General features: G+C 37.6%; 3 protein-coding genes across 3 annotated transcripts; all 3 read left to right on the top strand.

Annotated features, from left to right (window-relative positions):
* Positions 1-6,076: 6,076 nt before the first annotated feature.
* On the top strand, positions 6,077-8,164 carry LOC140938835 (melatonin receptor type 1A-like). The gene has a single exon (XM_073388363.1). It carries the CDS (start codon positions 6,550-6,552, stop codon positions 7,531-7,533), a length of 984 nt encoding a protein of 327 aa, XP_073244464.1. The 5' UTR covers positions 6,077-6,549; the 3' UTR covers positions 7,534-8,164.
* A 1,192-nt stretch (positions 8,165-9,356) lies between these two features.
* Positions 9,357-10,481, top strand: LOC140938824 (melatonin receptor type 1B-B-like). Its single transcript, XM_073388353.1, has one exon. It carries the CDS (start codon positions 9,480-9,482, stop codon positions 10,446-10,448), a length of 969 nt encoding a protein of 322 aa, XP_073244454.1. The 5' UTR covers positions 9,357-9,479; the 3' UTR covers positions 10,449-10,481.
* A 7,191-nt stretch (positions 10,482-17,672) lies between these two features.
* LOC140937939 (potassium channel subfamily K member 15-like) lies at positions 17,673-19,932 on the top strand. The gene is made up of 2 exons (XM_073387500.1): positions 17,673-18,003; positions 18,961-19,932. The coding sequence occupies exons 1-2, from the start codon at positions 17,730-17,732 to the stop codon at positions 19,725-19,727; spliced, it is 1,041 nt and encodes a 346-aa protein (XP_073243601.1). The 5' UTR covers positions 17,673-17,729; the 3' UTR covers positions 19,728-19,932.
* Positions 19,933-22,629: the final 2,697 nt, after the last annotated feature.

Consider the following 22,629-nt stretch of genomic DNA (forward strand, 5'->3'; position numbering starts at 1 on the left):
ATCCGTTTAAGAAGACCACCCTTTTATTTAATTATGTATTCTTCAACTTTAAAATATTATGGAACATAAAGTTAAAACTCTTAACAGCCAAAGATAAGAAATACGAAATTACTCGCTGAAATGATATGTGGCCGGCTTACCGAGTCTGCCGAGTAGAGTTGAAATTTTGAGCGTGCTCCTCTCGATCGCTCCTGCTTTAATACTAAAAAATTAGTTCTAATTGATGTCCTTCATCGATAAAGACCAGAGAATAACGTCGTGGCAAACAAAAACCAAACATAACTTCAACGAAACCTCAGTCACCTCTTCTTTCCTGTCTTCCTTTTTTCCATCTCGACTTGAACTGTTTTGTTCAACGGCAGACGTCTCTTGCGTTAACAAGTAGGCCATATATCTGTCGCTTATTTCTTTTTTTCCTTGCCACTAAGATTTCTTTATATTTCTGTTCCACCGAATTGCCGTGAGCTGGCTTTCGTACTCGGTTTCAGTGTGAAGTTTGCCGCTTTTCTCCAGCCATCGTCCACCTGTCGAGTTTCTGATGCTTCGGAAACCTACAAAATCATCGTGGTTCTTGAAGATATACGCTTCCCTTTTGATTGCAAACAGCAAATCACTACAAAACATTAAAAGCAGAAGACATCCCACGTAATTGTATTTAAAAAGAAGTCCGTACAAAGTTATTTTAGGTGGAATCCGTGCTAAACACTCTGCAAGTTCACTGAAAGTCTTCATTTGCAATTTTTGTTTATCCTCCAACGCCTCGCTTTCATGACTAGGCACCAGTTTTTTCCCGCGTGTCCGCCATTTGTGAATACGGTGTATGAGCTAAAGGAACGGCTATAATTTGAATTGACTTTTTTATGATAGAAATGGGAATTCTATCATGGCCAGCTGCCTTACCTGGTCGAAAAGCATTGGAAATTTCCAAAGCTCATTTGGAGTCACTGGATCAAAAAACACCGATTGACAAAAGTGACCAGAGAGAAAACTGCGGTGAGAGACAGACGAGTGAATTTCTTTGGCTAGATTAGGTCCGATATTAGAAAAATAACTACAGAATCTATTAGCGATGTCTACTGGATCCGTAATTTCTTGGTTGTCAACTTTAAAGATGGAATTGATTTTAAACGCTTTCTTTTTTGTCTTAATAATTTCGTTTAGAACTCTCCATGTAGCTTTGGCATTTGATTTAGAAGAATCGATTTTCTTTTCGTAATATATACGTTTAGCGATTCTTAATGAGTGATTCAATTTGTTTTTGTAATTTTTATAACGAATTTCATAATGCAAAGATTGATTAGTGAGATACTGTCTATATAACTTATTTTTCAGTAGTTCGCAATAGTTCGGCTATTGTTGATTTTGCCATGACGTCACTAAAATTCAAACTACAAAACTATCGATCCTAGTGAGATTTTACTTTCATGATGTATTAGAGCAGCTGAAAACTACTTTTCATGCAAATTTTCGCTTCAAAAGAGTTCTTGGTTTTGTGATAGAGTACGCTTGAATTTCTAAGCTTTTGCGTGACGTGGCATTTACATGACGGCCGAGAAAGCTGTCATGTACGTTAAAAAGTGACGTTTTTCGGGGAATTTTGCTATCTTAACAGTTCATGTATTAGAAAAAGTATTACTTTAATGTTTATGAGTTCCTCAAGGAATAAATTTACGTTTGTGTACCAAAACTCGGTAACAGATGTTTTTGTTGGTTTCCGTCCGCCATGTTGGTGCCCATCCAGGTGGGCACCAGCATGGCGTCTCCACACAAATGTCTAAAAATTTGGGTAAAACATTTCTTCGAATATTTCGTATACGGAATATTCTTCTCACCTGAATCTTGACGAGGGTCTTTGTATATCTACCTCCTTTCATTTCCCAGATTCCGGACTAAGCCTATCGAACGGTTTTGATTTTAATTTTGATCTATTTTGAATGGAGTGACACTGAAAACCAGCAATTTCTTCTTCGCGAAACGTTTGAAGAGCGACGGTCAGGAAATATCGACCATCCAGTAGCAAGAGTTGAAAAATCGATTTCCTTCATTTTTTGTCCATAAATAGCTTTTAGGTAGATAAGTAATCTGATGTAAGTAGTTCTAGCAAAAAGCCTTTTATTTTCGAGAAAAGTAAGAATAGTAGTTTTCGTGGTCAGAGTCTCAAAATGGCCGTATTCTCAACCCGAAATTTACTAACATCAACTCTCCTCGCGTTCGCAAATAAAGGCGCAGGGAGAAATTTGAACACTTTCCATCAATAGAACAACTGTTCTTCTTTCACTAGAAGATACTTTCAAAGCAATATCAAGACTCCTTGAACTGACATAATTCAAAAACGAAGGACAGGTTTTTACGGTGACAAAAACTTTAATTTAGTAGTTGTTTTCTGCGGCATTATTTTTCCTGTGGTATAGCTCCAAATTTTCCCAGTCCTCGTTTATTCACACATTTAGACATTCACCTAAAACATACCTGAGAATTGGCTTGGGTTCCTGAAGGCAACCTCCAAACGAAAGCATCGAAGTCTGGTAGATATAGTGAAGCGTGACCAAACTAACTTATTTAACGGCACCAAGTTTCCTCGATCGTAAAGTAACAAGAAGAACTATCGTCCTGTTCCCGCATCCTTAGCGAATTACCATTGTTAAAGTCCTTATTTTTCGAAAAAAAGTGAGTACCAGAAAACTAGCGCGTTTGATTACTGACTGTCGGCATCGAAAATGTTACTCTTTCAAGAATTCCGTTGCGTTACTACCTTGATTCCGTGACAGTCATTTTGACGGCTCCGTTTCTTCAAATGTATGTTATGTCACGTGCAGTCACGGAACAGATTGTCACGCAGAATCGGCGGCTGGTGGAGTTCAGTGTTTCAAAGTGGCAAATTGACCCATTTTCACCTTTTTACCCCACTCTTTGGATGAAAAAAGCAACTTTGCAATGGAAAAACCCACAAGAAGTACGAAAAACGAGCCTTTAGGCTGTAAATATCTACTTTTGTGCGTTTCGAAATTTGAAGTGTTTACACAATTACCGCCGGCCTACAATGAAAATTCCTGAACTTCGATGGTGTCTTACACAGATTTCCTTTAATAACCCAAGCCAATTCCCAGGTATGTTTTAAATGAATGTCTTAATGTGTGATTTAAATAGCATGAAGAGAATTTGGAGTTATACCACATGCCCATGGGGGGTGGGAGGGGGGGGGGAGGCGAAAATGAGTAACGAACTTAAGTTTTTGTCATCCTGAAAACCTATCCCTCATTTTGCTCACAAACAAAAGGCTTTTGGCAGAAACAATCTACATTAGGCTTCTTATCTACCTAACAGCTATCTATGAACAAAAAAAATGAAAGAAATTGATTTTTCAACTCTTGCCACGAAATTAAGATTTTGGTCGATTTTTCCTGACCGTCGCTCTGAAATGTTCCACCATTTTGTAAGCTCTATCAGAACAACACAACGCAACCTGGTTTCCATGGCTTCTTGATTGTCATTCATTTTTTGGCATTTATACTGGACTATTTACGTCATTTTCCACATATAGCAAACGTCTTCCAAACTTGGTCAACGCTAGCTTTGTTATTAGGATTTATTTGCCCTGGGATTTGTGCATTCAAAAATATATTAATTGAGTAACAACGTTAACTGTGCCAATGAAAAAATGCCAGAATCTGATTGTGTGCTATTGCAACTCCAAAACTGTCCGGTTACCAGCAGCTTGTATACGGACACTGGTCAAATCGGAGAGTTAAAGAGCCAATGAAAATCAAGTAGCAAATGCTTCTAGTCAAGGAAATTTTACTACAAAACCAATGAAAAATATCAAGCGCGCAGGCTGTCTAGCTTCAGTTAAAAAAGAAAATGGATGAACTAGTCCGATTACTTTGACTTAACTTTAACAATTGAAATGGTAAAGAGAGTGGCTAAATCGTGTGGGTAAGTGTGTCGTGCGTCGTGCGCCCTTCGTCGGCACGAGTGGTGGGTTGGCGTTGTGCGTCGTGGCTTGTGGATCGTGAGTCGTTGGTCGTGCGTAGCGCAAACTTCGTTCGTTTTGCTTGTCAAAGATAATCAAGCGGCGGGTCGAACCCGATTGCAAATACATAGATACATACATCTAACCGACTTTTTGAAAACCAACCTAAAGAAATTTGCATTCATTTTAGTGAAAGACGCTAAAAGGCAGGTTTCGTGAGCCCGAAAAGCCCCAAAATCACAGTAACCAAAGGAAAGGAAAGGAGAAAAAGAAAGAGCGAGGAGAAGGAAAGGAGGAGAAGAGAAAAAAAGCAATGGTTACACTCTTAGTTTTTATAATGGCTACTTTGGAGTTTTTGGCCGAAAAAAACTGTTGGACGCAAAAGGTCTATTTGACGGTAACGTTATGAAAAATCCGGCTGGACATACAAACGGATTGTGCACATAGTGCTAGTATCTCCGAACTACATTATATAACAAACAACAATGATCTTAAGCTCAAAAAAGGACCTAACTGCTTAATTTATACACTGATACAAGAACATACATCACAAAATGTCATTATGATCTACAATTCCACATTCTACATTCTTCATTCTCGAGGGAAAGGAAAAGAAAAAAGACAACTATAATATAAAAAATATAAGTATTATCTATATAAATGGCGTTTAAAAGTAGCAAGCTTTTCGGACATTCTGATAATATATAGATTTAGCCATGGCTAAAAGCGAGGCGCCATTAATAAATTTATAATTTAAATCAAACAATAAACTTGTATTCCACAATTCAGTTAACTTTAGAGCACATTCATGTGACTTTTCAGGGAAAGGCTAAGTGATTTTAGAGAAAAATAATTTGCAAACAGCCCAAGACTGAACCAAATCTTACATCCACTTGATAGCCTCATATGTAGACCCAAAAACTGGCAATCATCTTCGATCACATTCATTAAGAGCTATAATGGCTCTTGGTCACCGTATATTAATTAGGCCTGGAAAAAAAATCCCGCCGAATTTTTTGCGTTCAACAAGTTTACTTTACAAAATCTTGCCAACAAATCTGGGTGCGTGTAAACCAAACTTTTATACCATTGATACATCACATCTGAGGTGAAACAGTACTATGAGGCACTGTTTTTATCATGCAGACCTTGGAAGTACTATATTTATTCACAAAAATGTCAAAAGGGTATGCCCTCCCTTCAGGGGTTCATTGCTAGGACTAGGCGTGTTTACAACATTGAACTTTACATTGCCAGGAAAAGAGGCACTTTAAATAAACTTCTTAGTAAGTGGGAAAAGTTAATCAATATAATGTGATCTAATTAACAATTAAATATTGTACACAGATATAAAGATAAGTACTTTCTATTAACTTAGATATTGTCTGCTGTAATAGTTTTTTCTTTCCTTTTTTTGTCTTTTTGTTTTTGTTTTTGTTTTGTTCTTTTTTTTGTTTTTTCCTTTTCACTTTAAGTGTACTCTGTAAAATGAAAACTTCAAATACAAATTAATGAATTACAAGAAAAAAAAAACTTTCGAAAGAAAAGCTAAGCAGAGAGCCTACTTAAATTACTGATAGATTTAAAGTAGTGCTGTGACTATAGGTGAGAAAACGCTGTAAAGTTGTCAAGGCATGAATGGTGTTCATGTAATATACCATTGATGTATAATTTTGAAGTTTCGAATTTTTTTTATTTTTCCTAGTTTAGAAAGTATAAATACCCTAGGTAAATGTTAATAAGTAAAACGCAACCTGTCAGTAATAGACAGGTGTCAATTCAGAAATGCATTTATAAATAAAATGTTGAATCGTAAAGACAAATATAAGCTTACGGGTACTAAACCTTTGCTTTCTTACTGTCATGCGGGTGTGTTTGTTCGACGTAACTTATAAGACATAAAAGAAACTCGAATCGGACATCAAGATCCCTGAAAGAAGACAGTTAAATGGAAATTCATGGACGCTGATGACGTTATCTGAGTTCCCTTTTATTTCATCGGTACAGATAAAGACTGGAATTAATATTAAATAACGTATGCCCTATATACACTCCAATGAACATTATTTAAGCTTCCGACAGTTAACTGGTAAATGTCATACAAAAATTTAATGTCCTATTCCAAATATGATCATACCTACTAATAGGCTTCGTTCGCTTTACAAAATAAGTGTTCAGCAATCGTGGGTCATTAAATCTTAATATCGTCTAGTTTCATCATTTATTACACCAATAAATATATTAAAGATCCGTCCTCCCTTGAATCCACGTTCAAAATTTTCCTATCTCCTTCATAACAGTAAAGCAGAAGTGGGGCTATAGATTTTAGTTGCAACTGCCCTTATATATCTTGCGACAAACTGCATTTTTGATAATTTCATTAATTTTTCAACATTTTTCTATCGGTCCATCTTTACATAATGCATTAGTTTATTCAACACCACTGAAATTGGGGTAAAATTTACATATATACTACTGCTCTACTCGAAAATAGCAGAGGCTTATCAGGACTAGTAAAACGACTCCTTTGTGGTTGTCTTGGCTTTACTGTTACGTTAGTAAACAATTGTATATGAAAAATGTCTTCAGAACTTGAAGATAGAAGTCTTTCTCTAGTAATTTTGGAACCAGCCATTCTGATCGTAATGACAACAGCTTGTCTTATTGGAAATGTTGTAACCTGTATTGCTGTATATTCAAACGAACGTCTTCGTACTTCAAGTAATCTTTATGTGATTACTTTGGCAATCAGCGATGCAATTAACGCGTCCACGGTAATGCCTTTGACTATCGGCGTTCTAATAACAGGCAGATGGCCATACGGCGAAGCGCTCTGCAACATCCACGCGTTTTTCACGTTGTTTTCTGTGTACGTATCACCAACTACAATGGGGCTGACCGCCTTTAACAGGTATGTCCGCATTGTGAGACCAGGACATTATTCACGCATTTTCAATGCACGGCAATCAAAGATATATGTGGCTGCAATATGGCTGATTGTTTCTGGATACGCATTAGTTCCAAGGTTAGCTGGATGGACTGATTATGGATTTATCCCTGGATACGCTGTCTGCACTATAGTCCACCCTACAGAGGCGATGAAGATAGCGCATTATTGCATTGTCGTTGTTTTCTTCTTTCTTTTGCCGCTTGGAGTTGCAACATTTTCCTATTACAAGATATTCACAATGGTAAATCAGCACAAAATAAACACGAATTTAGCAATAAAAGAAGAATGCCGGATATCAGTAAGAGAGATTCACATTTCTAAGTCACTGGCCATTATTGTGCTGGCCTTTGCATTGTGCTGGATTCCCTTTTGGGTTGTTGCCATGATGCAGCGTTTTGCTCCTGATACCGTTATTCCACGCAATGTCCAGCTACTATGTCCTTTTCTGCTGTTCTTTTCTAGCACTATTAATCCGTTCATATATGCCGGGATGAATCCGTCATTTAGGGCAGAGTTTCGAGCCATTTTGCTTTGTAAATTTTGGAAAAAGCCCTCAGTTGGGGTCCAGGCCCAGGAGTTTGGAAACTCCCCTAGCCCTCAAGAGATAAGTTAAACCGAACTCCGGTCACCAAATATAACAAAAAATCGTTACCTTAGAGCCACAAAACTCTGACCACCTTTTTAAGGTAGTAAAGTGTACTTAACGTCTTTATCCAGTTGTAGGCGTGCCATCGTTAAATAATTTATTAATACACATACGTTGTAAATCATAAGCAGGATTAAGAGACCCAAATTTCATAACCCAACCACTTATTTACAAGCATTGGGGACAAGTTGTCAGATGAAGAGTTGAAATCTGGATGACAGAGGAGCAGATTGGGCTAGTGGCAAGAGAAGGACTCGAGACCGAGACCTTTCAATAGGGAGTCCCTAAGCGTAAACTTCTACATCGTGTACTTATGACTAAAACTTAGTTCAGGAAGTCTTTACCTTTTTTCAAATTCCAAGGAAATTCACTAAATTATACAGTTAGTAATACCAGGACAAAGAGAAAAAACTGTTTGATGGAAAGGGACTTTTTAAAGCCACTTATGAAACTTAAACAATCGTTGCAAGTTTCGACGTTTAAATTTGCCAGCTTCGAAACAGCCAATACTAATAAATTCAATATATCTCAATTGAAAGCTAATAACTTTCCAAAGAGTAGCCAACAATTCGTACTCGGCTTTTTCTCCATGGATAAAAGAAAGCCTACTTAAATTATCGATAATTTAATTTAATTTAAAGGTAAAGCTGTTACGATACGTGACAAAACTCATTTGCACGCCGGCATGAACGGTACTTCTGTAATATAAAAACTCTGCATAATTTGTAAAGATGGCACGGCGTGAACGGTGTTTTTGTAATAAGACGGTGATGTATAATTTTGAAGTTTCGATTTTTCATTTTTCTTCAGTAAGAATGTATAAAGACCCTAGCTAAATGTTAATAAGTCAAACGCAACCTGTCACTAATAGACAGGTGCTAATATAGAAATGCATTTATAAAATGTTGAATCGTAAAGACAAATATTATCTTACGGTACTTTTTAAAACCTTAATTTGCTTTCTTACTGTCATGCGGATGTGTTTGATCGACGTAACTTATAAGACGTACTAGAAGAAACTCGAATCAGATATCAAAATATATTTAAGTAGAGAGTTAAATGGAAATCATTCGACTGATGTACTTATCTCAGTGCCCTTTTATTTCATCAGCACAGATAAAGAAGTACTGGAAATATTAAATAATTGATTCCCGACTGCGTGGGATCTTTCAATACTATACACACTCAACTGAATATTATTTTAAAATAGTGTTCAGTTGAGCTTAAAAGCTTCCCACAGTTAGCCTAGCATAATGCATTGTTTGGTAAATATCATGTAAAAATATAATGCCCTATACGAAATTTGGTTATACTTACTGAAAGCCTTCGTTCGCTTTATAAAATAAGTTTACAGCAATCTGATTAAATCTTCTATAATAATTGACACTGCCGGTATTGTCCAGTTTCATCATTTATTGCACTAATGTATATATCAAAAATCCGTTTTCCCTTGAATCCACTTTCAAAATTTTCCGATCTCCTTCAAAACACTAAAGCAGGCGTGGGGCTTTCGATGTTTAAGTTGCAACTGCCTATTTACATCGTGCGACAAACTGCATTTATATAATTTCTTTAATTTTTTGACTCCTTACTAACGGTACATCTTTACATAATGCATAAGTTAGCCTGCGTAGCAAGCGTTTTCGTGCGGTTTCGGAGCAAAGACTGAGGAAGGAGAGTCAAAGACCACGAGAGAAAAATGGCTCGATCTTTCTTTGGTCCGAAACCAATTCACACGGAAACGCTTTCTCAACCCAGGCCATGCATAGGTTTATTCAACACCACTGAAATTGGCGTAAAATTTACATATATCGCGCACTACTCGAAAATAGCAGAGGCTTAGATCGGGACTGGTAAACGACTCCTTTGTGGTTGGCTTGGCTTTTCTGTTAGTAAACCACTTTATATGAAAAATGTTTTCAGAACTCGAAGATAGAAGCCTTTCTCTAATAATTTTGGAACCAGCCATTCTGATCGTGATGACAGCAGCTTGTCTTATTGGAAATGTGGTTACGTGTATTGCTGCGTATAGAAACGAACGTCTTCGTACTTCAAGTAATCTTTATGTGATTGCTTTGGCAATCAGCGATGCAATTAACGCGTCCACGGTAATGCCTTTGACTATCGGCGTTCTAATAACAGGCAGATGGCCATACGGCGAAGCGCTTTGTAACTTCCATGCGTTTTTTACGTTGTTTTCTGTGTACGTATCACCAACTACAATGGGGCTAACCGCCTTTAACAGATATGTCCGCATTGTGAAACCAGGACATTACTTACGCATTTTCAATGCACGGCAATCAAAGATATATGTGGCTGCAATATGGCTGATTGTTTCTGGATACGTATTTATTCCAAAGTTAGCTGGATGGACTGATTATGGATTTATCCCTGGATACGCTGTCTGCACTATAGTCCACCCTACAGAGGCGATGAAGATAGCGCATTATTGCATTGTTGTTGTTTTCTTCTTTCTTTTGCCGCTTGGAGTTGCAACATTTTCCTATTACAAGATATTCACAATGGTAAATCAGCACAAAATAAACACGAATTTAGCAATAAAAGAAGAATGCCGGATATCAGCAAGGGAGATTCACATTACTAAGTCATTGGCCATTATTGTGCTGGCCTTTGCATTGTGCTGGATTCCCTTTTGGGTTGTTGCCATGATGCAGCGTTTTGCTCCTGATACCGTTGTTCCACGCAATGTCCAGCTACTATGTCCTTTTCTGCTGTTCTTTTCTAGCACTATTAATCCGTTCATATATGCCGGGATGAATCCGTCATTTAGGGCAGAGTTTCGAACCATTTTGCTTTGTAAATTTTGGAAAAAGCCCTCAGTTGGGGTTCAGGCTCAGGAGCTTCAGGAAACCCCCCTTTAGGGATGAGTTGAACCAAACTCCGGTCACCAAATATAACAAAGAAAAAAATTTTACCTTTAGCCACAAAACTGTGACCGCTTCATTTTAGGGTAGTCAAGTATACATAAATTCTTTATCTAGTTGTAGGCATGCCGCTGTTAAATAATTTATTAGACCACATACATCGTAAACTAATCATAAGCAGGATTAAAAGACCCAAATGGCATGAGCCAACCACTTATTTACAACCATGGGGACAAGGAGTCAGATGTAGAGATGAAATCTGGATGACAGAGGAGCAGATTGGGCTAGTGGCAAGAGAAGGACTCGAGTCCGAGACCTTCCAAAAGGGAGTCCCTAGTCGATAACTTCTACATCGTGTACTTACGAAAAAAAACTTAGTTCAGGAGGTCTTTACCTATTTTCAGATTCGAAGGAAATTCACTAAGGTATATCATCTTTTCAATTCAGGACAGTAAGGCAAAGAGAAAAAACTTGTGTGATGGAAAGGGACTTTTTAAAGGCACCTATGAAGCATAGAAAATCGTTGCAAGTTTCGACATTTAAATTTTCCACCTTCGAAACAGCCAATACCAAATTCAATATATCTCAATTGAAAGCTAATAACTTTCCAAAGTATAGCCAACCATTATCGTATTCAGCCTTATCTCCCTTCAGTAAAGAAAGCCTACTTAAATTATTGATAAAGGTAAAGCTGTTACGAAGCGTGTGAAAATTCATTTGTGCAGCATGAACGACGGTTATTTCCGTAATATAAAAACTCTTTATAATTTGTTAAGTTGGCACGGCGTAAATGGTGTATTTGTAATAAAACAGTGATGTATAATTTTCAATTTCAGTTTCAATTTTTCATTTTTCCTCAGTTAGAAAGCATAAAGACCCTAGGTAAATGTTAAGATAAGTCAAACGCAAACTGTCACTAATAGACAGGTGCCAATTCAGAAATGCGTGTATAAGATATTGAATGGTGAAGATGAATAATCCATCGATTTAGCCAAGGCCAAAGGCGAAGCGCCTTTTTCACGCTGGGCCCATAGGACGCAAATAGCTGCAACCTTGAACTACATTTGCGTTTTTTATTCGTTTATGCTCAAACTTTGCAGGATGGTAGAACCAGGGAAGAGAAGGGGGAGAGGGGGGGGGGGGGGGGGGGGGGGAGAGACATGAGGTCTGGGACCGAGAAACGATGTTCTCACAACTTGCAAAGCCGTCACCCTGCGTGGTTGTCAGCGGATAATAGCAGTATTTTTCCCACAGTAAATATTTTGATAGAAGCGAGAAGCAAACCGACAGAGAAAATTATCAAAATATTGAAAAAAATTAATATCATTCATCTTTGTTTTTCTTGCATACCGTATTTGTCTTTCGGTACTGATACTGCGGAGGAAACTACACCGCAACCGTGTTAGATCTTAACCAATAATACGGTCGATCAATTTGTAGGTTAATCGTTTTTGTCGGGCGAGGACATCCGAAGGTCATAGAAGTTATGATGCTGATAAAAATTACTGAAGAAAGTGTCAGATTTATCGGAAGTAAGTATATTCAAGAGAGCTTTATAAATATGAGCTTATAGCTGTACATATCATACCTGAATAAACATATAGTCATACTTCATATAAACATTTCACTTAGTTTATTACGATCAGTCAACACCTTGAATTCAAAGTTAAAATCCAAAACAATCCTAATAAACAAATCACAACTACACTGAACGCTCTGTACCTTGAAGCGACCTGAACTTTCCTAGGGTTTGCAGCAAAAGAGGGTGCCAGTGGGGTTAGCAGTTAACTGATATTTGGCCAAAAAAACAGCAGTTATGTAACTGATAATTGGCCAAAAAATTAGTAGTTAACAGAGAAATGAAAAGTTAACAGTTAATTGACATTCTATTTATACGATAGTTCATGTTAATGAAAGCAGCAAAGTTTTGCAAACAAAAATGTTATTTTCTGCCTTTTTTCTGTCCCGCTAATCACTCGATGGCACATAAACTGATACTACATGCAAAAGGTACCAGGGCAGTACCCGGCAAACAGAAAGTGTCAGTCATGGAGCTGGTTGTAGACAGCTCAACGAACAAGATTTCTGTGCTCGGAAAAGGAAAATACTGCTTTCACGGACCCGAAAGGCAGATGGAAAGATCGTCAAGTTAAACATTACTACCCAAAGAAAAAAGCTATAACTCTTAGCATTGGATCTTCTTATGGCTCAAAGAAATTAGCATCTTTCTTTAAAGAACATGTAATTTGTACTTATGAGAAATCATTTTTGTAACTGATGATGCAGTTCTAACTATCGAGACTATTAAGATCATGTTTAAACCTGTCTTTATGAAACAGTTTCATTTTATTAAAACCCTTGGATATCTTTTTGAGCCCTTGAAATACACAAAAAAGGTACGTCTGTGAAAAAGGTAACATAGGGACGCGAAAGAGGGTTTCGACAAAGTCTGTATCGAGGTTCAAGAATCTTCAGACAACGCAGTCGAAAAACCAACCCGCGGTTTCTCACTTCAACATAAAACACTTTGTGCTTTGAACTACGCGAAAGACTTTGGAACCACAGTGAAGGAATCGCTTAAAAGAACTACGAATTCGAAGGGCTACACTCAAGAAAAATCGAATTAATGATATTAATAATAACAATAATAATAATAATGGTTTATTAACAGTGTATCCACCTAGTGGCTCTTCACCTGTTAAAAACTACAATATAAAAAATGAAAAACTATAATATACTACAAAAAAAATTGAATTGAAATCTACAATATAAAAAGCAAAAATATCGGACTATAGAAGGATATTTTATAAAAAATAAAAATGTTATAAAGATTATAGTAATAGTAATACAACCCTATATGCAATTTATAAACTATTTACAAATGGTATTTAATAGATAGGCATTACCTTCCCTACAGTATACTTTGAAATCGCTATAGTTTCTGATATTTGCCGGAAGGACCTTAAATAACTTGGCAGCAGAGTCTTGAAAAGTGCCCCTCTCCATTGGTATAGTTAATCTTGTTGCTGCTCCAGACCGCAAAGATCGCAGATGTTTAACTGTATCTAGTGGTACGTAAGACGGCCAGCTGGGGGAGTACAAAGCTTGGTGAACGAGTTTGAGAACGTGGAAATCTCTTCGCTGTCTTACTGGTAACCACCCTATCTTAACAATATCGTTAATGTCATTTACATACCTATTCAGGACAAAACTAGCAGCTTCTAGCTGGACACGTTGTAAACGTTTTAGTTGAAATTCCGGCAAAGGGTAATAGACAGTGTCACAATAGTCAAGTTTTGACAGCACCAGTGACTCCACTAAGTGCTTTCTGAGTCTATAACCAGCAAAGCTCTTAAGTTTTCTTATTATTTGTATTGTTCCGTAACAGTTCTTGCACGTTGCTTGCTCATCCCAATTACGATGCTGGTGGAAATGGACACCAAGAAACTTACTTACATTTACATATTCTAATGTACTATCTGAGATTGTAATAGCTGGTCGGTTCTTATCTAAACTATGTACATATGACATCTGATTTGTGGAAAGCAACATCGTCTTTGTCTCCTTCGATCGAGTTAAGTACTAGATGGGAGTCATTAGACCAAATGCTCACAGTGTTTAGTGTGGAGTTTAGTTCTTGCACACATCTTTGTAGCTCAGGAGCTGGACAGCTGGAGTATATTGAAGTATCGTCAGCGTATTGAAATGAACCAATCGAGGAAGGGAGATGATTGCAGATCGGAAACGTAGAGATTAAATAACATTGGGCCGAGGATCGACCGTTGTGGCACACTGAAACGTACGTTCACTGATTTAGATGTACAATCATCGATCTGTACGAAATGTGACCGGTCAATCAAGTAGCTATTCAACCAGCGCAGAAGCGGCTTCGAGAAGCCAAGCATTGATAACTTAGTTATAAGAACTTTGTAGTTGACTGTGTCGAACGCTTTGGAGAAATCGGCCAGCACCATGAGAGTAACCTCACCTTTTTCCATCGCTCTTAGCAAATCGTCGCGCATACCCATTAGCACTGTTATGGTCGAGTGTCCCTTACGAAAGCTAGAAATTGTATCGCGGAGTACTGATTCAGATTCACAAAAGGTGTTCGTCTGCAGCGCGACAAGTTTCTCAAAGACTTTTGATAGTGTGAGGAGAAATGAGATGGGACAAAAGTGTTCCTCGGACTTCGGATGATCTACTTTAAGAATTGGACTGATCCTCGCATTTTTCCAGGCCTTAGGAAAATAGCATTTCCTGATACAGTTGTTGATAATAGTTGTGAGGGGGCCAGCAATGGAATCAGCCACCATTTTAACGAATTTGACAGGGATACCCTCGGGGCCAGTAGACGTGTCAGATCTTAACAATTCCAGCACGCGCAGGACCTCACCGTCGGACACTTCTCGGAGCTTGAAATTAGCAGGGCTATCATCAGGTAGAGATTCAATTAGTTCTTCAAGACAGAAAGGTAAGTCACTACCAACAGGTAGAGTTCTCTCGGCAGTACAAGCAAAGAATGAATTTAACTATATCGGGATCCTGCCGCAAGGGTTGCTGGTTAGGTTTTAATATATGCGATGGATAATACGCCACACCTCCTTCGGTTTATTAGAGGATAACGCCTAAATTAGTGCTGAATTGTCCCGTGTCAAATACTTTCACGCCCCTGTCAGCACTTTCAACTATGTCTCTCCCATCGGTACAAACAGTGCCAAAAGAAGTTGAAGTTGTGATGAGCGACTGGATAGAGAACTTTCGCCCTTTTTGACAACGCTCTATAAGGAGCCAATCAACTCAATTTACCGCCAACGTCACTGTACTTTATCATGTTATTTGCTATCTTTTTAAAAAGCTAAAACTTTTTTTTTACATTAACTGAATTCTAAACATAATAGTCCAGTTTTTTTATTTAAGAGTATATATTGGAATTGATTTTGTTTCCCGTCGTCTGTTGTAAAGGATTGAAAGGATTGAAAATGGATTGAAACTTAGGCCAACAACAAGGTACAGGACATACAGCAACCAGATTAGTACGAGACTGATTCAGATAATGGAAGTGACGAAGAAGGTGACTTTGAAGTAGTTTATGGCAGGACATGCATGACCAGGTCGGGAAGATCAGTACGAGATCATGACTGGTGTGTCTGGATCTATGAGGCTGGTGTCATATTGATGCCTATACGACTTAATCTAATTTGTACTTACAACAAAAATCGGTTAATAGGGGTCTTAATAGCTATCGCTTACCCATTTTTATTACTTCGGTTAGATAATTCTCTTCTGTATTTTCAGTTACCTGTAAATTTTACTAGTGGCGGGGTTTATGTGAATTCTTGTAAATTTACACCTTTATTTTAGTAGGGCCTACCCCCAAATTAATTGTCGTGCTGAAGCAAAGAAAATTCGGGTTATGACGGAATAATATTCGCTGTAGGAAATTGAAATTTAATAGCTAATTCTCATAACGTAAATGAGGTTTGAACGGCTGAAGCATTCCTTCAATAAAATGACATTCTTTTCTGCTTTTAGTGAAACTCGTATTTCATTTTCATAAGTGCGCTGGAAAATGCCAGGCCCGACGAAATTCCAGGAGAAAGGCGTCGGATTGTATTTTTAACTTTATTGAATTCGTTACATGTTATCATTTAATATGTACATAAAACATATATATATAAAATAGGTTAGATGGGGAAAAAAGTAAAATAAAATATATAAATGAAAAAACAAATATTGCAACTGGAGCAGGAGACAGGACAATGTCCCAGTTGATATCTTATCCCAACAACCAAATAGAATAAAACCATAATGACGGATTCTCCCCCCCCCTCCCCCAACTCAACCTTAACCACCCTTGCCCCTGTCCCCATTAATAAGTATCACCCTATACCCCATATAATAAAAAATGGTGTTTTAAACAGTTTTGTTTTGTATAAGGTATATGGTAATTAAATTTGCATGCATTGTGCCTGCGATGGTGTATCTCGGTTTGCCGGAAAATGTCTTGATGGTTGAGATCCACGTGGTCTCCTTTGGCTTTAAAAGTAAGGGCAGGGTCGGTTCTATACTCCAGTGGTAATAGGTTAAGTTTGACTAACTGGTCCTTGTAAGACATGTCTTTCGGATAATTCAAAATTAACTGAAATATCTAGAAATAAAATGCAATATCTAGAAATACACCCTGAATGTAGTTCATAGCCTTCACAACTCCGAGTCTAGTTCTGGTTGCTGGTAGGCCTAGCTTATATCCAGCTTGACTCATTTAAAAGGCCAATGCACAGGATGAATCGTAAGCCCATTCCACTTATGACTAATAATAGGAAAGTTACTTTACTTAACTGCTTGGATGGTGTTTTGTTTTAATTAGCGGCAAACATCGATATCTTCCAAATTTGGTCAAGTGTAAGCTGTTTACGAAGAATTAGCCAGAACGGTTTAAGCTTTTCAGAAACGGAGGAATATATTGAATGAATAACAATCTTCCTTATCGTTTGGAACGGACTTGAGTATTTTTGAACAAAGCCATCGCAAAGGCTAATCCGGGGCAGTGACAAAGAAGTTGTTGACTATGAAAAATCCTTGTCATATCACAGCGGTTAATCACCCGTGGACTTTGACAATTAATTACTCACACTGCTCGAGTAGTTCATTAACATAAACAGTTCAACTTATCACTCAATCCTTGTTGCTTATTATTGAGGCCACCTCGGTCGATCTATTACTTTTTTTATAGATCTATTTTCCTTTCCCTGGGAAAGACACCGGCGGGATTCTTAGTTCAAAGTTAGTCCTCCTGAAGTTAAAACCTGTCCCCTTAATAATTCGTAATGGGATAGAATCTGAGTAAATAGGACATCGTGCATTTATTTGTTCGGGCATTCTCTTGTAAAAGACCTGTCACTTTTTCTCAACATTGATTAGTAGCTTCCATATTTTTCCTGAAAAGAAAATATGTGGGTTTTTCAGTCGAATTGAACCGATATATCTGAAACAACAGCGTTTTTTGATAATCGGTTTGGATTAGCGCACTGGGATGACATACTTCCCCTGGATTGGTGGCACACTTTTTAATCTTAAACTTCAATTGACATTTTTTGACGCGTAACCTGTTCAAAGATGACTCTGACCCTGAACAGCGTCAGCCTTAAGCTATGCCGACGGATGAATGTGAATTTAAAGAAGTGTCAATACCATCTTAACACGCTCATTGTTTTAAAATCACTTTGTTCCGAATGCAGCTGTAGTTGTCAGCCTAGACGAGTCGCTTACGGTAAAAAGATGAAGAAACTTGTAGCATTTTCATGCCTTTTTTCAATTTATATCGTACTTGGAGCACTAATCTTCAGGGCTTTTGAAATTGAAAACGAGATCAAGGAGAACACCCTCATTAAGAGCCTACGTGAAAGGTTCAATAGAAAGTACAACATAACTGACGACGATTGGGGAATCCTTGAAAGTATAATGAAGGAAAAACAAAGTTTGAACACAAATCCCCTGATGTGGAGCTTTGGTAACGCATTTATATTTGCAGGGAGTGTTGTGACGACAGTAGGTAGGTTTAAGTTTAATTTTCTTACATATATACTTTTATGGTTATGGTGACTATCTATTTATGTTTCACAATCCATTTTGATTTGTATGTTCAGTGAAATTGTTGCTGCATAACTTAATTACACTTTCGTTAAAACTGTGCAGTCTGAAAATTGTAGTGCATATATAAGGTTTTGGTTGACCGTAGTATGAATGTAAAAACTCACAGTTGAATGTTAAGAAAAAGCGATTTAAAAATGTATGCATTTGTATATGGTACAAAGCAAGATTATGTTATACCAAATCGTTTATTGTTTATCCAGTGAAATAGACTTCAATTTGCTACGAGTTTTACAAAGGATATTTAGTGCGTAATAAACTTCAGTCTTCAAATCTTTCCTCACTGATTTCCGAAAATTGCTGTTATAATTTATCTTTAACCAAGGAAAAGCACTTCGACATTCAGTTCTACCAATTTAATGGTCTATGATAAGTAAGATGTCTCATTTTTTTCCTGAAGCAATGTAACGCCGTATGTATTGGAAGTCATATATCTTACATTTTGGTTTTCATTCATTCAGAAAAACGAGGCTTATCTAAAGAATCTTCACTAAATAAAGATTGACATATAATACCGTAAAATTCCGAAAATAAGCCCCAGGGCTTATATTTTTCAAGGGCCGTTTTTGAGGGGCTTATTTTTGGAGGGGCTTATACTCGGAGGGGCTTATCTATGGAAGGAAATTTGCGTTTCAAAATCGATTAGGCTAGCATTATAGTTGGAAGGAAATTTATCGTTTTTGCTTTGTTTTAATTTGTATTTGAGGGCAATTTCCAAGTGAAAGCCCCCTGGGGGCTTATATTTGGAGGGGTGATTTAACGGAGGGGTTTTTGCGTTACGAGTTTGGGGGGACCTATATTTGGAGGGGCTTATACATGGAGGGACTTATTTTCGGAATTTTACGGTATTTTGTTCTAGCTACTTACTTTCATATCGCATTAAGAAATGAGGTTGCTCCTTTTAATACTATTTTAATTGGTACGAATGATGATTCAAATATTGCTCGTGAAAACTGGACTCATAGAGGGGATTATCTCTTTTTACCTTCAAACAAATCGCAAATTATGGAAAAAAGAAACAGCAACAACAAAACAATTGCATGTAAATCGCACGGTAACTTAGGGAGTTTTGAATTTGAACTGTTTAAAATTAATTCATTACTTATTGTTTTCGCAGGCTATGGCAATATTGTTCCCCGAAAGACAAATGGTCGTCTCTTTTGCATATTTTACGCTTTCTTTGGTATACCGCTGACGTGCCTGACACTAAAGACCATCGGAGAGAAGTTACGAGACTTAATGACGTCATTGATTCATAGTGTCAAAAGACGGCTTGGTAGCACACAAAGGGTCCGCAATGGAATCGTGTGCACTATAAACATCTTTTTGTGGATCATAACACTCCTTTTCCTTTCCCTTTTAGCGCATTGGAGACGCGGATGGACCATATTTGAAGGCTTTTATTTCTGCTTTATCACTTTTAGTACAATCGGTTTTGGAGACTTCGTTGCTTTTGATGACAATGAAGCAAACACGTTTACTGATTACATGGTGGTGATTGTTGGCGTTGTTTTGGGATTTGCAGCAATTTCAACTGTCTTGTTTTCATGCAGCTCTATGATGGAAAACAAATCAAGGAAACTTCTCAACTTGCCCAGAAATTTCATGATGTCAAGAAAAGATTGAAGTTAAGGGGAACTGCAGTTGTCAAACCTTTGAAACATCGTCATCAAAATGAAACTGGAAAATCAGAGATGACAAACAGACGTGATCAGTAAAGCTAAATCTCAGTAAGCCAAAACTAAAACCATCAGACCAATGTGTTAATACACCTTAGATTAATCGTGGAAGGCAGTTTTCAAGTCCATCTTTGTAGGTGCAAGCGATAGATCAAAAAGAGCCTGACAGCAACGTGGGAATCAAGGCCTAATGACAACAGGGTTTCCTGGGTTTCTTGCTGTTCCTGAAGCCATATTAGCTCATATATATTGGTTCGCGTAATTTACTGCTATGGTGAGGATATTGGCCAATGTCTTTTAACCATTTGTGCTACGTCATTTATCGGTGATCACACCATCCGCAAAACCAAGAAAATAACAGTTTCACTTCTCCTTATGACCCTTATGCCGGATCTTTACTCGGTTAGTGAAAGGTAAAACGTACAATCATGATATGATTAGTTCCTGATGGAGACTGGAATCTAAAAAGCTAAGAATAAACTGTTTGCACTGTTTATTGTTGATTACTTTGTGTTGGTTAGATTATCGTGTTGTAAGATTGTGAGGGGAGTCAAAGGTCAACAACTATATTTGTGAAATTAATTCAGAATAAATGAATAAGCTTAAACGGGTAAAAATTAGTTGCTAAAATAACATAAAAGTGTTTGTTCATTCATCCATGAAATTAAAGTCTGAAAATGTAAATTTCTCAAGAATGGATGTAAATAAAGGTTGTTAATTTGCATTTTTTTGTTCGAAGATTCAGTGTGATTTGACCAGTATAACACCATTTGGCCAAACATCGGCATCGCACTAAAAAAAATCCCCCTCGAAAACGGCACAAAATAAATTTCAATTCCTGGCCATCAAATCCCCACGTGACCACGAATAGGGTGACCTTGAGCGATCTAACTTGAAGGGGAGAAATCCTCGCGCAATTCAAGATTATATAAGGGGTTTTTTCGAGAGCATAACTTCGAAAGTTAATAAAATAAATAAATAAATAACGAGTTGGAGGTAGTGCATCCACAAAGTGGTTCGTCGTCTACCTCTACGAGTAAGGTGACCCCCATTTTTTATTTCATGATTTTAATAAGGACAGGGCTTCCTTTCGGTGCGAAAAAAATTGGCACAAATCTATGTTCAGTTTTTTGGCAATTTTACTAAATTGTACGGATTGAGCTATCACGTGTCAAATAGGGCGTGTCTAATTTAATTCTACTTTGGAGCGTAAAGTAAAAACAAGGGCATTAAAAGGCATTTTTCTGGTACGTAAGTGGATAAACAATACATTAAAGTCAAATTCTGTGCGATACTACATGCATCATTGAAAAAATCTTTCCTTTTTGTCTAGTTTTGGGCTGCGCGCGGCGTTTGTCAAAGGGTCCAAAATAGCCGTATTTGTCAGCATTGTGACGTCAAAACGAGCACGGTGACCCCCACTTTTTATTACCTTTTTATCATCTTCTTGACTTGTTACGTCAGTGTACCAAGTTTCATCTACAATCTGTGTTAGGTTCTTTTACTAGGGAATCACCGTAGGCATTAAGGACAGAGCTTATAATGTTTCTTCCAACAATACAGATTTGACTAATCAAACAGTCTGCAAGCTTGAAAAATGAAAGTATCTGGTATTGCGTAAAAGATTTTTCAATAAATTTGCTTACTGACATCACTTTGGACATGCTTCTAGTCGAGCCACAAAATTCGGAAAAGGCAGAACTCAACTTCATGGTAATTTGCTTACCAGTAAGTATTTTCCATGGTTAATCTTGGAAGTCTTGAGACCATAATCTTTTTCACTTGGCAACAGACGGGTAAAAGGGTTAGCCACGGCAAACTACATTTGTTTTTCGGTGCAAATACAGAGTTTCATTTACTCGTAGTTTGTTTTGTACTCAATGATCGTCAATTTTAGCATTAAATATAGGGAGCAAAATACAGTTTATCATTTCACCGATCAATTGGTAAATTTGATCTTTTTATAGTTCATGAGTCGCTGTCAATCCTAACAATAAATGTGACGGCCCAAAAATCCAGTATAACAGTCCAGCGGATGTGATTACGGAAAATAACTCTCATCTTACGAAATGAATGTGGGAGGCGCTGTGGGCTAATGGTTAGTGCGCTGGACTCTGGATCGGACGGTCCGAGTTCGAGCCCTGGCCGGGGCACTGCGTTGTGTTCTTGGGCAAGACACTTTACTCTCACAGTGCCTCTCTCCACCCAGGTGTATAAATGGGTACCGGCGAAATAATGCTGGGGGTAACCCTGCGACGGACTAGTATCCCATCCAGGGGGAAGTGTAGAAGTATTCCAAGCTGCTTAATGCTGCGGAAACCAGGATAAGGTGCGGCAGTATGGGCCACTTGGCGCGAAGCTTTACCTTTTACGAAATGAGTCTGTTGTTTATTCGAACTTGTCTCCCAAAGCGAGTGGAAACTCCAAACAAGAAAGGTTGATGTCCTGTCGGTAAAACAACTAATTTGACGATTTTCAAGAAGGTATTTGTCTGTAAAATGGAGCTGCCGTTAGTGGGAAAACGAATTTGTATGAAAACTAAAAGTAAGACTTCTCGCTTCTCAGCGAACCGATGCCCTTCAGTTGGTTAACTGTTTTACCAGTATCTTTAGTTTGTAAATCATAGAAATTTCAGAATGTTAACTTTCCTCAAATTATAGAGCATCAAACTCCCGACTTTTACCGTACATTTATTGTAAATTTTGCCGTGTTTGCCCTCAACCAATATGGCGACAGAAACCGTGAAAAGGTCTATTAAGTTAACGATCAAGACAAGCAAACTAGCTGAAATAGCTTCGAAGAGCATAATTTATATCAGTTCATGTATAAACCAAATATAAAACTTACCG

The sequence above is a fragment of the Porites lutea genome, chromosome 5, assembly GCF_958299795.1.
Source record: "Porites lutea chromosome 5, jaPorLute2.1, whole genome shotgun sequence".
In the NCBI taxonomy this organism is placed as follows: domain Eukaryota; kingdom Metazoa; phylum Cnidaria; class Anthozoa; order Scleractinia; family Poritidae; genus Porites; species Porites lutea.

Bases quoted from the DNA above. Each gene is read 5' to 3' on its own strand.
- LOC140937939 (XM_073387500.1), top strand. From the start codon at position 17,730: ATGAAGAAACTTGTAGCATTTTCATGCCTTTTTTCAATTTATATCGTA. The intron at 18,004-18,960 runs GTAGGTTTAAGT...ATTTTGTTCTAG, and splicing joins GAGTGTTGTGACGACAGTAG to CTACTTACTTTCATATCGCA.
- LOC140938824 (XM_073388353.1), top strand. From the start codon at position 9,480: ATGTTTTCAGAACTCGAAGATAGAAGCCTTTCTCTAATAATTTTGGAA.
- LOC140938835 (XM_073388363.1), top strand. From the start codon at position 6,550: ATGTCTTCAGAACTTGAAGATAGAAGTCTTTCTCTAGTAATTTTGGAA.